This window comes from Echeneis naucrates, chromosome 23 (assembly GCF_900963305.1).
Source record: "Echeneis naucrates chromosome 23, fEcheNa1.1, whole genome shotgun sequence".
Taxonomy (NCBI): Eukaryota; Metazoa; Chordata; class Actinopteri; order Carangiformes; family Echeneidae; genus Echeneis; species Echeneis naucrates.
In genome coordinates this window covers 2,247,301-2,262,495 of record NC_042533.1, presented here as the reverse complement: position 1 = coordinate 2,262,495, position 15,195 = coordinate 2,247,301, and the positions used below count along the sequence as shown (strand labels likewise).

General features: G+C 42.5%; 1 protein-coding gene across 3 annotated transcripts in view; it reads right to left on the bottom strand.

The window, feature by feature from the left end:
• Positions 1-2,428: 2,428 nt before the first annotated feature.
• sfmbt2 (Scm like with four mbt domains 2) overlaps positions 2,429-15,195 on the bottom strand; it is a 37,042-nt gene continuing 24,275 nt past the window's right edge. For 2 of the 3 annotated variants that reach the window (XM_029494867.1, XM_029494869.1), the window contains 14 exons: positions 14,825-14,922; positions 13,630-13,731; positions 12,750-12,980; positions 11,968-12,094; positions 11,589-11,702; positions 11,433-11,475; positions 10,002-10,069; positions 7,720-7,859; positions 7,155-7,264; positions 5,795-5,970; positions 5,525-5,694; positions 4,009-4,284; positions 3,757-3,879; positions 3,038-3,313 (listed from right to left, as the gene is read on the bottom strand). In XM_029494867.1, coding sequence (XP_029350727.1) covers positions 3,173-3,313; positions 3,757-3,879; positions 4,009-4,284; positions 5,525-5,694; positions 5,795-5,970; positions 7,155-7,264; positions 7,720-7,859; positions 10,002-10,069; positions 11,433-11,475; positions 11,589-11,702; positions 11,968-12,094; positions 12,750-12,980; positions 13,630-13,731; positions 14,825-14,922 — 1,919 coding nt within the window. In that variant the 3' untranslated portion in view covers positions 3,038-3,172. The other variant, XM_029494868.1, reaches the window with a different exon arrangement.

Below are 15,195 nucleotides of genomic sequence, written 5' to 3'. Positions count from 1 at the left end.
TTCTTCTTAATGCAGATTTTGACCAAACTGGCATTTTTGAGTCCAACCACAGAATTTCCCTTCAGCAGTTGAAGGAAGTGAAATAGAATTGGCTCATTCTGACTATTTTTTTATTGATGACTAAGACATGAGGTCAAACTGAGCTTCTGTTTCTTCCTGAGTTGGGCTTCTGGGGTTGCAGCCACTTTTGTTTTATGACGTGTTATCTTTGCATGTTTTGGTGTCACCGCTCTGAGTTAGTGTGTCTGGCATTGACGCACTTTTGTGCGTTTGTTCCCATTAATGTGGATGTGTAGCAGCGGCCCAAAGGCGCCGCACAGAAGGATGGAAATGCTGCAGCTCAATAAATAAATCTCATTATTATTCAAAAGGAAACTTAACTTCCTCAGTCGTGATGCTGGCATCTCAAACTTCGCCGCTCTCGTTTAGATTCCCTGCAGCTTTTTTCGTTTCTATTCCCGTTGATCCCGTCATGATGGGACTTTCCAGGTTGTATAAATGACCATCTGACGCTGCTGGTTGTTGACCTTCAGATCATCATCTCCACTGTCGCAGACAGTGAGATGTTTTAAAGCTAATTTCAGCGCTCCATCTCCACACCTGCATGCAGTCACTTTTTTTTTTCCTCATTATTTTGTCCTGTTTGTGCTCAGTCCTTGTTTATTTAACAGGGTGTTGCTGTGAAAGCAGGCCAGCTCAGCCAACCAGCCCTGAATAAATAAAGCTTAAATAGACACGAGTAAACCCAGACGGACTCGGAAGCAGCTTTGTAGTTGATTTGATGCCGTTTATATCAAAAACATATTTATTCATTTTGAGGGGAAAATATCAACTGAAGCTTTATTTTTTTTCTTTCTTTGGTGACATTTCTTCGTTTTTGCTTGAAAACCAGCATTTCATTTCATGTCAGGTTTTTGTTGTACCAAATTTATTTAAACCACAGAAGTAGTTTTTAAAAGATCATTTTAATTAAACAGTTCAGATTTTACATAATTATTGCCTGTCCAGTTTTACTGACAGCACCCATAAAATTAATCCCAATGTTATTCATTGGAAATCGGATATTAGTAATGTTTTTAGTAAAAGGTATTCAGGTGGCAGAACAAACTAGTTTATTTTAAAACTGTTTACTTTTAACCTTCATTTCTTTTAAGCTATTTTCACCCTGTTGGTGAATTTTGGGAACATCCTGGGTTTTTTTTGGAAATATATCTGTTACTACTCTGTCGATGCAATCGCTCAAATACTGCACCACTTATCACGTAACATGATTTTAATACCAGTGAACGCTCAGTTTTATGTGCTTTTGCTTGAGTAATTCAGACGCTATAACTTTTGATGATATGACTTGGTTATAAATTCACACTACTGACAGGTGCAGCATCTGAAAGGTTGCCTGATTGTTTGAATACAGCAGCAGGAAGGTGTGTGGTTTCACTTTAAACTGCATCGTTGTGCGTTTGTTCTGTTAACCGCAGAGAAGCCTGACTTCCTACATCCCACCATGTGTGTGTTAACCCTTCACTGTCCCGTACAACTGTGACCTTACATATATCTGTATGTGCTTTATTACTGTAGCTAAAAGTTAAATAAAACTAGAATTTTATGTAATGAAGATGAGCAACATCTTCAAATATATGATAGATGAAAGAAGTTTGAATTCTGATAAATTAGATTTCATGTGACTGAACTGATAGTTGAATCTAAATTAGGTTAAAAGTCACGTCAAATATTCTGCTTTTAATGTTTTTCTAATCATAAAATCCAGTCTATCATGATTTTTTTATACCTCATAGCACAAACTCATCAGTTCTTTGTCGGTGAGTCACTGACTTCAGAGTCATAAAAACTATAATTACATTTTTCTTTAAAGTTCCTCTTCAGACATTTTTTTCATCACATAAACGTTCTCCATTGTTTTATTGTTCGGCTTAACGTGATTTCCCCACATGAAGAAAAGCAAGCGGTTCTATTTTTTACTTCCTCATAGAGGAATAGAATGAGGCCTTCAGCCCCACCCAGACCTGGATTATGACTCTGGTGAGACCAGAATCACAGACTAGCAGAGGTGTTAGAACAGTTAGCGTCATTTGTGTCTTTTATTTTATTGTTTTGTTGTTGTGACTGGCAGTGGCAGTTGTTATGCTAAAGCTAACTCTGGTTCTGTGTGCTGACAGGGTTTGGGGAAACTCCAGAAATTGTCCGGATTGGTTTCTTCTGTTTGCAAACAAACAAAAAAAAAAAGGATGTTTAAAAAAAACAAAAAAAACAAAACAAAACTGTAAAAAAAATTATCTTAAGTAGAAAAAAAAAAATACAAAAGGAGATTAAAAAAATCAATAGAAATTTATTTTTTTACTTATCAAAAATATCTGTGACACCTTTGCATAGATGGACACAAAATAGCTTCCATGATTGTTTCATGTGATTGTAACAGTGAGAAGAAGCACAACTGGGCTCAGTTTGTTTTTTTTTTTTTTGGGGGGGTGGGGTGTTATTCTTTCAAACATCTCTCCAACCAGAAACTGAGGTGTGAATCGAAACGAATGCATATTGTTTTTTGTTTGTGAACATCCTTAATGTTGTGACTCAGTTTCCTGCCTCCAAGCAGACAAATAGATTCCTCCTTATAAATAAGGATACAATAAATATTCCAAATATATTACTCCAAATATATTTTTTAGAACCAATTTCGTCACACAAAAAGGGGAAAAGTCTTCATGATTCATGGATTATTTTAACTTAATTGCTAGAGTGCTCCTCTATCACAAATAGAAGGGGAATTAAAAGTAAGAAATAAACACGAGAGTCTTCAGAAGGAGTCTGCAGCTTCTCAGAATAACTTTTTCACAGATCGGGAAAAGCACACGGATCCACTCCGATGTGTTTGGTTCCAAGTTTTGTTTTGTTTTTTTTTTTTGTTTGTTTTTTTTGTGGGTTCTCCGTCACGTTCATCGCACCGCCCAGAAATAAATCCTGAATGATTTTAATCCTCGTAGGCGAACAATTCACATTTCCAACACAACCTGTCGAGAGAAAAAAAAAAAAAAGGGTAAAATATTCCTTCTTCTCGCAAAGTTGGACGCCAAAGTTAATCCGACACGTCGTCACAGACGGCCACGCAGGGCGTTGGGTTGGTGGTGGGGGGGGGCTCGCCGTGGCTACCTGCCGCTCAGTTGGCGTACTGTCTGTAGAAGGCCACCTTCACCCGCTCGATCTGGTGACACAGTTTGATGGCGGGGCCGAGCTTCAGGTCCATACACTCCTGGACTGTGGGCAGCGTCAGCAGCAGCAGAGCCTGACCGTCGATGTCCTGCGGGGGGGCGGGGGGGGGGGGCAGAAATTAAACTTAAAACTTCAGCATTTTTATGTTACCTTTACAGCGAGGTAAAGACCTGCAGCGGTTTTTTCTCCATAAACAAAAGAATGACGAGCCCCCAGTGTGCGGTTTTCTTCCTCCTTTCCATTTGTAAACAAACTCCTGTTTGGCTGCTTTACTTCTGTATGTTTATCCATCGACTCACAAACACGTGGGGAACTTTTCTTTGGTTATTTTGTTTAACAGCGTTTTCTATCTCCTGTTACAGTGAATTATGTTTAATTAGCTGAAGTTTTACTTTTTTTGAATATTTGCAGACTTTTGGTGATCTTTTTAAAAATGTGGCTCTAAAACTAAAACTATTTACACTAAATTCAGATTAAAACATGCTGTTTGCTGCATTTGAGATTAAATTTGAGTTGTGTGTGTGTGTGTACCTGCTCCTGGAAGATGTTGGCCAGCGACGCACAATCAGTGGAGTTAATGAATTGCACCACTTCGTCTACCGTCCACTCCAAAGGGTTTCTGTCTAAAACCAGCTGACCCTCCTCCTCCTCCACCTGAGAGAGAGACAGACAGACAGACAGACAGACAGACAGACACACACACACACACACACACACATTAGGACACAGCTACTTCCACACAGATTATGTAAACAGGTGTGTAATCCTCGCCGTCGGTCTCACCTGCATTTCTTGGCCTTTGGGCGGCTGGTACTTGTTGTTCTGGTTGAAGGCCGACAGCGAGCGCGTCGACCTCCTTCGGCCCTCGGGGGCCTCCTGGCTGGGCGCCGTGGCGTTTCCCATACTGACGGCTCTGCGCAGCGTGGCGGCCCGGCGAGGGCGGCTGCTGGTCACCTCGACTGAGGAGGCGTCAGTGTGGTCGTCACGAGGCTCCGAGCTGTTTCCCTCGCTGCCCGACTGCAGCGCCAGATCTTCGTCCTCCTCTCCTTCGTCGCTGTCCTGAGGGAGGCGAGAGTCTCAGAGTCAGATAGCTGTTTTCTAACATCACATCGCTCCAAATTATTATCACAACATAATGACGTCCGTCTGACTCGGTCTCAGTCAGTTAAATCTAAACAGGAAGTCAGTGTTTGCATTTTGTTTCTATTAAGAGACACGGACCATTTGAAGTGAAATAACCTTTTGGGGGAAAAAAGTTTTCTTCATTTTTTATAAATGGATCAGCTGTTTTCCCAAGAACGACAAAAGCCACTTCCTGTGAAGTCGCATTGGAGCTAAACAGGATCATAGATCTGACCTGCTCCTGATTAGGTGGTACAGTCTGTCAGTCACACAGTAGCCCCGCCCCCTACCCCCTCCTGGTCTGTTTCCCTCTAAATGAACATCATGTTGTGTTAAAGACAGACCATAAACTCATCAGGAAATCAGGGAGGAGCAGGGGAATTTTCCCATAGACTTCAATACAGTCCGACCTCTTAGACAGAATGAAGGCTTAAGGCTCTTCAACAGTGGCCTTTTCTACAACCGACAAAAGCCAGATGTTGGCAGGTGGTGGCGGTTTTCTGACCAGAGGAAAATGGGCTTCAGTGAAGTCGGAGTTGTGTTGCCAGATATTCAAGTTTCAAAAATCCAAAGCTGCCAGTTTGGATCCAGTTCGGTCAGAGACACAGATTGAATGAACTCACAAGCACAAAACACACAAAACAGTCAGGCCTTCAATTAAAAAAGTAAAAACACGAGGAAAATTAGTTTGGAATTGTTAAATGGACACTTTAGATGTGAGGTTAAGATGATTTGATTAGAAGATTGGAGGGAAATATGTTGAACCTTTTCTTGGTTAATCAGCAATTTGGTCCTTAAAATTTAGTTTTTGTTCAGACCTCAAAGCTTCAGTTAAAATAAATAAGAAAAACAGAAACTTGTCGTTCTGTTGGAGCAAGAACAAACACTTTTTTTTGGCACTTTTGATACTTTTTCCATTTGTCGATAAATCAAAAGTGACTAATTTCAATATTTTATAGTCTAGGGATTGAAATAATTGTTTGCAGCCCTGATCAGCTCCGTCACTGCCAACCAGTCTGACCGAACTCCAAAAATAAAAACGTGAATTCAGTTTAAACTTTCACAGAAAGAAAATCAGCACATATTTAAAATAGATGACCTTTAACTGAGGGAACTAAAGCAGACTGAAGTCTGAGCTGCGTTTCTTTATGTGAAGAGTTGAAAAGTGTCCTCTAACCTGCGGGGACCCGGCAGGAGTGTAGTCCACGGCGGACGAGCGTCTCTTCTTCTGCACGAAGATGGCTTTCCTCTTCTTCCTGCGGCGCGTCGGCTTGGGCAGCTCGCCCTCCGTCGCCTCCTCTCCTCCCATCGGCTTCGACAGCTTCCTCTTCTTCCCATAATAATAAGCTGCAGAAACACACGAGCACAATGAACCCAAAAAAAAAACCAAAAAAAACAAAACAGCCGCTCATCAGAGGCCGTTAAACGTGTGATGGCGGGGACTCACTGTATTTGGTTTTGGTCTGAACGGAGCAGTTCTCCGGGCACTTGTCGATGACGAGGACGGGGCTGAACAGGTTCGGGCAGCACTGCAGCTTCACACACACTTTACGGCAGAAGTCCGGGATCTGGTCTGCCAGCCGGACTATCCGGATGGTGGAGCGATAGGTTTTCCCTTTGTACCTGGGGAGGGGAAGACAGAAAGACTGATTTATGAGAACGACACATGATTCTAGCATCTGAAATCCATCAGGGCACTCGACGGCAGAAGAGGATTCGTGCGGGGATGATGGGAAAAGGCCTGAGTTCAGCTGGTCTCGTTGATCGATTCAGGAAACGGCGGCTACATTTAGCAATATCCAGGCTAACGGCGAAGGTCAGTGGGGTCGCTGATCTGCCGGAGCCGTCCGAGGACAAACAGGTGAATATCCTCTGTGGTCTTCCGGTCCAGGTTTTATATTAACACAACGCTCCTGAGAAAAGGCTGGACTGGTTTTTGGTTCTTCTCAACAACAACAAATGTACCTTCAAAATAAATCACACAGGAATTACATATTGGACTTTTAAACTCTTAGCCACCCGTGAGGTCGGTCACAGCTCAGCAGATGTTTGGACCCAGACCTGACCCAGGTTCTCTCTAAATCATCGAAACATTAACTGTAATCACAAGGACACACAGCAAAGCTATTAATTTAGTGATAGCAGCGACACCAGAAGACACATTTCCCTCTCGTTTGTATGTAGTAGAGTTTCAGACTAGACCTTCAGCGCAATCGTAAATTGCCTCTCTGGGCCATAAATGTCCCATAAAATTCAAAACAGCCCCATTTCTTTTTTTTGTTGTGAAATCAAAACATCCATGCATGAATACGATCAGCACGCTCTGCAGGTCACGGCAGGTGACTCACCAGAACTCGTTAGCGGCCGATTCTTTCTGGTTCCAGGCAGGAAAATGGGCCCGTTTTTGATTAGAAAACACTGAGCGTGGCGCCTGAAGCTGTGGAATAATTTGGCTTTGTGTGGCCGGCAGTGGATGGAAACGCAGACCTCACACAAAATACTGCAGCAACATGAAAATTACAAGAAAATACAACACGAAAAGCATTTGGAGGGGACACAGCAGGTTTTTCTGTGAGGTCTGGTAACGATTTTAACAGCCGGGAAATGATGCGATGGTTTTTCCTGATTTATTATGATTTAGAAAATATTAATCATGAAAACCAATAGGGGGTGAAATTTTAAGACTTCATAGTATCCCCAGAAAATGTCCAAATGTAGAAAATTAGCAAATGAAATGGGGAAACAATCTGTTCTGGCCTGTTTTCTGAATATTTCGCTTCTCTTTTTTGGTACTTTGGGCTCCTCACTTGGCTTTGAGGGTCTCTTCTTGGCAGTCCCAGCTCTGATCCTCCAGCTCTTGAAGCTCCTTCAGAACTCGTCCAGGCTTGTAGGCGGCGTTGATGAGCATGCTCAGCAGCTGGAGGCAAAAAAAAAAAAAAAGAAAAGAGCAAAACTCAGATTAAAGGAAATAAAATAAACTCCTGCTTCAACTCACAAACTTCCAAGAAGAATCAGAGCGACTGCGCAGAAAAATCCAAATAAAATCGAACGCTTGTTGGTACAAACTGTGGACTCTGGCAAAAATCTGCAAGCTCACAAACGCACTCATGGGGAAAAAAAACTACACAAACAAAGTCTCTGGAGAAATTAAGAAGTTGTTTTGCTGAGCGGTGGTGATGGCATGTGTGTGTAAACACCCTTGACTGACAGCTCCTCGCATTAAAACGCAGGCACTGCTGAGAAACGGCAGGTGGTTAACAAGACATCGCTGTCTCGCCCTCAGTCTCTCACCTCCTCCACTTTTTCAATCTTGGATGGCCCTCCCTCTCCCTTTGAAAGTTGCATGAGTGTTAGATTAAACCTGCTGCCCACCTCTTTGAGGACCAGCGTGCATTTTCCGGGTCCGACGGCCTGAGGCAGCTCCGCGATGCGTCCCTTGTTGAGGTAGGGTCCTGAGAAACAGCGGTGGTTCACAAAAATCTTGGAGCAGCAGTATCTTCCATTGGCCGAGCCTGAAAAAGACCAGAGACAAAAAATAATTAATAACAATCACCACCAATATTTCACCATTTCGCTTCTTTCACAGAAAAAAAAAAAAATCTCTCTCGATGCACAAACTGAGCTAAAAATGCTGAGAAATATTAAAGAAGAATCTTCTTTGTCGCAGGATTTAAGTGAAACGTAAAAAACACGGGACGATCGCATCGGCTCTCTTTTTAAATCTGTGTCGCTGTCGATGTCGCCATCTGATTTGAGAGGCTGGAGGTTTTATGCTGTTAACATCGTTACTGTGCGACTCTCAGTCTCGGCTTCTCGTTTATGCCGGCCGCCGCCCTTCCTGCAGCCTGCTCCCACCCTGAACGCCCCCAGCACCTGAAGGCACGCCACCGCCACCAGGGGTGAATATTAATCAGGTGAGGGGATGAATATGCATGAGGGAGTGGGCGGTTTATGAACTTGGAAAAGAGGGCAGAGGTCTCATGGAAACAACGCCGAGCCCCTCGGCTTCTTTTCTGTTTCACCATATATGTTGTTTACATGCAGATCTGGCCCAAACAACAACATCCGTAACCTCCAGTTTCACATCCGCCCAAAAATACTCCTCAAGTCCACCAGCAGTCTTTTTTTTGGGGGGGCCTTGTTGGTAAATTTTTTTTTTTTTTTACCTGCTAAAGGCGAAAATGTCAACACAACAATAACAATAAATCACTTTGTTGAGTTCTTTAAATCCTTTTTTTTTTTTTTTCCCCCCAGCTGATAAAAAGCCACATTCAGACGTTGTAGTTTCACCGCAGCTACAATTACATTTGATGACATGGAAACGTTTCAGCTCTCTGAGGCAGGACTGACAAAATGAGGATTTGCTCTGCAGCCTCACAGGGGACTGTTCTCCAGTTGTGCCAAGTACTTGGACAGTTAGACATTTGTTGCCTCTGCAGCTTCGAAGCTTCGACACATTCACACTGACATAAAATAATGGAAAATAACAAAGCTGCCAAGTCTTTTTTTTTTAATTCAAGTGGGTTTCCATCAGCGTAGATCGAACCGAGCGGGCGAAAGAGCCCCTTTAACAGATAAGATTTGCGATTCTTTTCTGGCTTTAACGTTGTGTTTCTTTTTTCCTATCAAACTGATTGTGTGGAAGCTGCAGCGACGGAGCAAATCTTTCCAGAAGCCCACGATCTGGAGCATTTATTTTTGTGGTAAATGCTTCTTTCTTTTTATGAGAAATAAAAATCTTCAGTGAAGAGGAAATGAAACTCAGCGGACCACAGTGAGAATACAGTCACAAGTTGCAGCTTGTCGTAGCTTCTTCAACGATCTTTTGCATCACATCAGGAATGCACAACATCAGTCTGACTCTTTCTTTCAATGAGTTGAACGACTGTCAGTGTGCGACTTTCACGGCCCGCATGTAAACAACAGCGTTTCTCTTCGGCTGCTGCCTGTATGAATAAATAGATGATAATCAGTGGGAGCGTTTCGGTTTGAGTTTGGGTTGAACGCTGTCATTTAATTATTTTATCAACTGATTATCTTCATCTGCGCACAAAGAGACACAATCGATTCAAAGAAGGAAACTCAACTGTGGCCATTTTTATAGTTGTTAGTATTCAGTCAGATGATCAGTCCATGAAATTGTTTTTTTTTTCCTCCCTTGTGTGTTGATTTATTCATCAAATTTCTGATTTCTTTTTTTTTTTTACATTTTAATCACCACTGATTAAAATGACTCACTCCCACACATTAAAAACAGACCATGTAAATTCCCTGCTCGTGCGATCTGGCGTGAAAAGACTGAAAAGATCGATCCTGTTGATGTTCATTATAATATTCAGCAAACTCTGCATCCGTTAGCAAGCTTTCTTTTTTTTTTTTACGAGCTGACACATAGCAGTTGTTTTATGTATACGTTTATTTATGATTGATTCCTAATTCCCCCATTTAATTTGTGTCTCTCTCTCTATCTGCCTGTGGGGATATTCTCTCTCTCTCTTTCTCTCTGTGTGTGTGCGCACATGAACCAAACACCGAGGTCTGGCCTCGTTTACGAGCATCTGAGGAGAGCGGGGTTCCCCCATCCACTCTCATCACTGCAACTCATTATTGTTAATTACCACGTATGAATCATGTTCAACGTGGCTTTTGATTACCTGGATCCATGGCAACGGGCTGGCAGTGGTTGACGGGCGTCATCTCCGGCGGCTGGGACGGAGCCAACCTGCGGGGAGAAGGCGATCGATCAATAAAACCATCCAATGGATCCAATCAAACAGGAGAACCGAGCCGGTCGCTCATTCGGCTGATCTATGGACACAACAGCTATTACGGTTAGTGTCGGATTTAGGGGCAGGTGAGTCGGAAGGAAGCGGGAGGAGGTGACGAAGTATTGATGAAAAGATTCCCCTGAAGGTGAGAAATGAATTAGAGGTTAGATGAGAGAGAGCTGACAAAGTGCTGCTGAAGACCACTTATTTCTCCTCCCGCTCTCGGGGGCCGCCGTTTCTTGCCGCTGGCGGTGTAACGTGTCATTTGTCAACAAAATCAATCAGCGCCCCGGGAAGGCAATTTCTGCTCTAAAAAGCCACTGTTTCAATTAATGGCTTCGGCGTGACGGAGAGGGAAAAGGGCTGGGGGGGGGGACCTCAGGGGCTCCAAGTGAGGGTTTGTTTTTTTGTTTTTTGGGGGGGGGGTCACAGGTGGAAAGACAGAAAACAAAGAGCCGTGAACGTTTCTTGCTTGTGATGAAGTGGAACGGATGGAGGCTGTTTAGTTTTACAACCAATGTTTCACGTTCATTTTCCTTTTAAATGTTATTTAAGGCTTTAGACATGAGAACAACAGAAAGCACAACCTGTATCTTTCCTTTCCGCCTTAATTCTTCTTAAAACAGTCATTATTACATCAAAGATGGAAAACGGAGATAAAAATTCACCAAAACATTAATTTTAAGAGTTTTAATTAACTCGGACTCTCCAAACCACAAAGCCTCAGGTTAATGACCACGATTAAAAACATTTTTTGGATTGATTATTTATTTATTTATTTATCTTTATTTATCTGAACTGCCCTGTAAAAGAGTTCTCAGTCCTTTAAAGTATCAGCGACATTTTCTACCTTCAGTCCCGCAGTACAACGTGCTGACAGATGTGTGACTCAACATCTGGCCACGTTTTGTGAAACATCAACGTTGGGCTCGGATTTATGAGGTTCTGTAAAGCGAAGGGACGTTTTTTTTTTTTTTTTTTTCTCTCAGAGGAAAGTAGTTCCAGTTGTGGGGATAATGAGATTTCATGTAATTGTAAATTTATTTATTTATTGAGTAATTAGTTTAAACTGACCCTTAAATTGAATTTAATAGCTGAAGTCTGAAGATATGAGCTTTTAGATAATTAAATTTTATTTTACTTTCACTGTTTATCTTATGGTTTTTCTTTGCCTTCAGCAAAGTCAATGCTAATTTTAACATCATTGCGCTGCAGAATACTTTGACGAGAAAACATCCACGTATACCTCCAAAAATCCTCATCCGTCCATCTCCACCTGCAGCAACTTAGAGTAAGTAAAGTGTTTGTTTTTCTTACTGTTTCTCCGGCTGCACCACAGCGATCTTCTTCTGCTTCAGGGCTGCAGACGAGACACAAATACACAGTTTACCTGAAGCTGTCACTCACAGGGGAATATATCTACGTAAGAGCGTGTGTGTGTGTCTGTGTGTGTGTGTGTGTGTGCGCACATACAGACAGGTTTGAGCGGAGGGGTCAGGGGGTAAGTGTTGGCCTCACACCAGCCGACAGGAAAGATGTCCATGGACTCGACATCCACGATACACTCTGACAGGGGCTTCGCCACACCTGGAGGGGGGGGGGGGAGAGAGAGAGAGAGAGAGAGAGGAGTGAGGGAGCTGTCTCACACACACACACACACACACACACACACACACAGGTCTTTCACATTCATTCTGAAACACAGCAGGAGTCCGCTGACACTTAATCCTTTTTACACACGCACACATTTTTCCATACGCAGACTCTCTCTCGCTCTCTCACACACACACACACACACACACACACACACACACACACACACACACACACACACACACACACACCCCTCTACCTTCCAGTCGGAGCCACAGCAGGCGTCCTCTGACCTGTGTGATCTGAGCCACACACACCTCCACCGGCCGGTGTGGGTTCACCGCCTCCAGCCACATGTCCTTGGCAAAACCTCTGCTCTGCCATGCCTGAACGGACGGACACACACACGGACACGGACACGGACACACACACAGACACACACACGAGAGCAAAAGAGAGAGAGGCAGAGTTTATTTTACACTCAGGACAGTGATCTGACCTGAGGTAACCTAAAACTGGGCTCCGATTACACGACATTCAGACCGATTTTCCCCTCGAAGGCTTCAATACAAAGTGCAAAAACAGGGATTCTGCTGCTGCACAATAAAATCCTGCTCACGATCTGCGTCGGGCCGCACAGTGCCGATGTTCAGGAAGATTAAGGTGCCATGGCGCTGTTTGCCTTGGTTTATTGGACACTTATCAGATGATATGGGGAATAAAAGGATAAGCTTTTGACTTGTTGACATTGAACTTTATCAAGATGGAGACACACTCAAAAATATTAAAATACAGAAACTAAACAGGACACCGAAAGCAAACGTCCTCCACCTGTGCTTTTCTTACGAATCAAACATACAGAAGAACAACAAGATTGGGATGTTTTATGAAGAATATAATGGATTGGCTGCTCTGTACAATTTGTGTCCCAGCTGCAGCCTCGTTGGGAGAAATTGGGCCCCAAATTTCTGTCTCAAAGTTCACAGTAAGTCAGGTGTCGCTGTCTGCAGCAGAGAATATGTGGAAAACAAATGGTCTTACATCAGGGAAACAGGCATCAGGAGCTGCTTCCGTCCCGCTCTGCTTCAGGTAGTCGGCCCAGTCGAAGTCCTGGCCCTCGTAGCCCCGAGGCCTCTCCAGACTCACGCCGTTCTTCAGGCACCACTGGACCGGCAGGATGGCGGGCGAGTTGGCGTGACACACCACGGACCGAGACTTCGCATCAACGGAGAGATCGTCCAGCGTCACCTGGAAGTGGACCTCATTGTAGACCTGAAGAGGCAACAGAAAGATGCTTGTGAATCTGTTTCCAAAGAGGTGCATCGTGGGAAATGTAGGATCCAGAGTTTAGCAAATATATGAATTCATTATTTTTAATGTCCCTCTTCAAAGCATTAAAAGGGATATTTTGAATTAAACCCCAATAAAAAAAAAAAAGATTTTTAAATAACTTTTTCTTTGGCACAGTTCCTTAATCCCCAAATGTCTTTTTTTTTTCCCCAGACAGAGTTCTTGTGTATTTTAACTATTCATTAGTGTCAGAAAATTAAAAACATGATTTAGGTGTTTACTTCACCATCTGAACAAACTTGATTTAACGCACTTAAACGAGCCTGACAAGCGAGGCCACCTTGTTGCTGATGATCTGATGCTGCGTTAATAAAGGAAGGAATGTCTGCTTGGTGTTCACACCTCCAACATTTCTTTATTTATTCTTTGGGTTTATCTGCCACCACTGATATTCAAAAAGTAAGAAATGAAGTGGAGGGATCGGCCATGGCAATGAACCAGCCATTCATAAATAATCCAGGAGTTTGGGTTAATAGCTCAAGATAACAATGTGGGGTTTGTCGCTTTGGTATGTGTTGCAATGATTGCATTTCCAGTTTTATTGTTTTCTGAACGTCTCCATCTGACTCACCTTGGTGACAGAAACAGGGCAGATCTTGAGCTCTTCCCACGGAGAAACCATCTCCAGTTTCATCCCCATCTTGAAGGAGTGCTTGGGCAGGTCTACGTGGTCCTGACACAGTAAAGTCAAAGCTTTCAGACAAATGTGTGCTCCACTTCTGGTAACGTACATGCATGCAAGACAATGTAGGTCAGTGCAGACTGTGCGGCGACGTGTTTGGTGGTTAATGAAAAGGTCAACGAAGCTTGGTGATAATATTAGCTTTAAAAAAAATAAAAATCGCTTATTAAGGATTTCGTTGCTATTTGTTGACTTGCGATATATTTCACTTCTGTCTAAAGTTTGACTTTCTCCTCTTTAGGTTGTCGTTTGCTTGCGAAGAAAATCCTCAGAATTCAAAGTATGATTTGATTTTGTCAGTTTTGCCGATTTGTAAAACTTTTTTATACTTGTGCTACGTCTGAGAGGTCTCTTTATCCTTTAAATCTGAAGCCTCTGTTGCTGTTTTTGGAGGCAGGACGGAGTTTTGTCATTTGTTTCTTCTCTCATGAGGTTTTTTCTTTGACCACGTTACTCATTCATCTCTCTTGCACAAGTTAGATTTGTCTTGTGCATAGCTCAAAGTTCAGAAGTGTTTGCTTTAACGCAGCTGGTCTCTGCTAAAGTTAAAAAAAAAAAGCTGAATTTTCAGGTAAGAACAGATTGTTCTTAATGTTACTTAAATTAAATCAGCACATTTTATTACTATATTCAGTTCAATATGGTTTTAATTTGCAGTTAATCTTCATTTTAAAGGCCTCAAATTTCAATTTCCTTTGAAGTGTCTCTGGTGGGAAGATCAGAAGAACATACAAGATGGAATAATAATATTAATAAAACTTAAGCATACGGCTCAACTATTTGCAGACAAAAGCTTCTTATATTGAATTAACGCTAACAATATTTATTTGGGTTGTAAAAGAGGGACTTTTTTTTTTTTTTTTCATCATTTGTTATCAGGAAATCTCCAATTAGGAAGCAGAAGAATAAAGCCAATTTTCACATCATAGATCAACCAGAGGAGTAATAGTGAGAACACCGCAGGTTGTCTCACCCACACACTGCTGCAGGCAGGCTGTGAAACAACATTGAACACACACACACACACACACACACACACACACACACACACACACACACAAACAAACAAACAGTGTTCACTCACCTTGAACACCTCGAGCGGTAGCGGGATCTTTTGTCCGTTTAGCTGAGCGTCCTCCAGCGCCTGCAGCCAGTCGGAGGCGCTCTGCAGAGACCGAAGTTCTGAGGAGAGGAAAGTTAAGTTGGTGCATCCGAGTTTAAATTCTCTGCAACTCTCAAGTTATTTTTCTAAAAGCAAATCGACTGGCTCTGAATCCTCAGATATAAATATTTGTTGTTTTGTCTTTGTTATCCACAAGAAAAGTTTCCTATATTTCATTTTTCGAGGAAATAGCACAATTTTTTTTTTTTTTCTAACAATCAAGAGAAAAGTCAAGGTCATAGTAAGGAACATTTAGCCTCGGTGGGTATGGCTCATTAAACATTTCTACACGG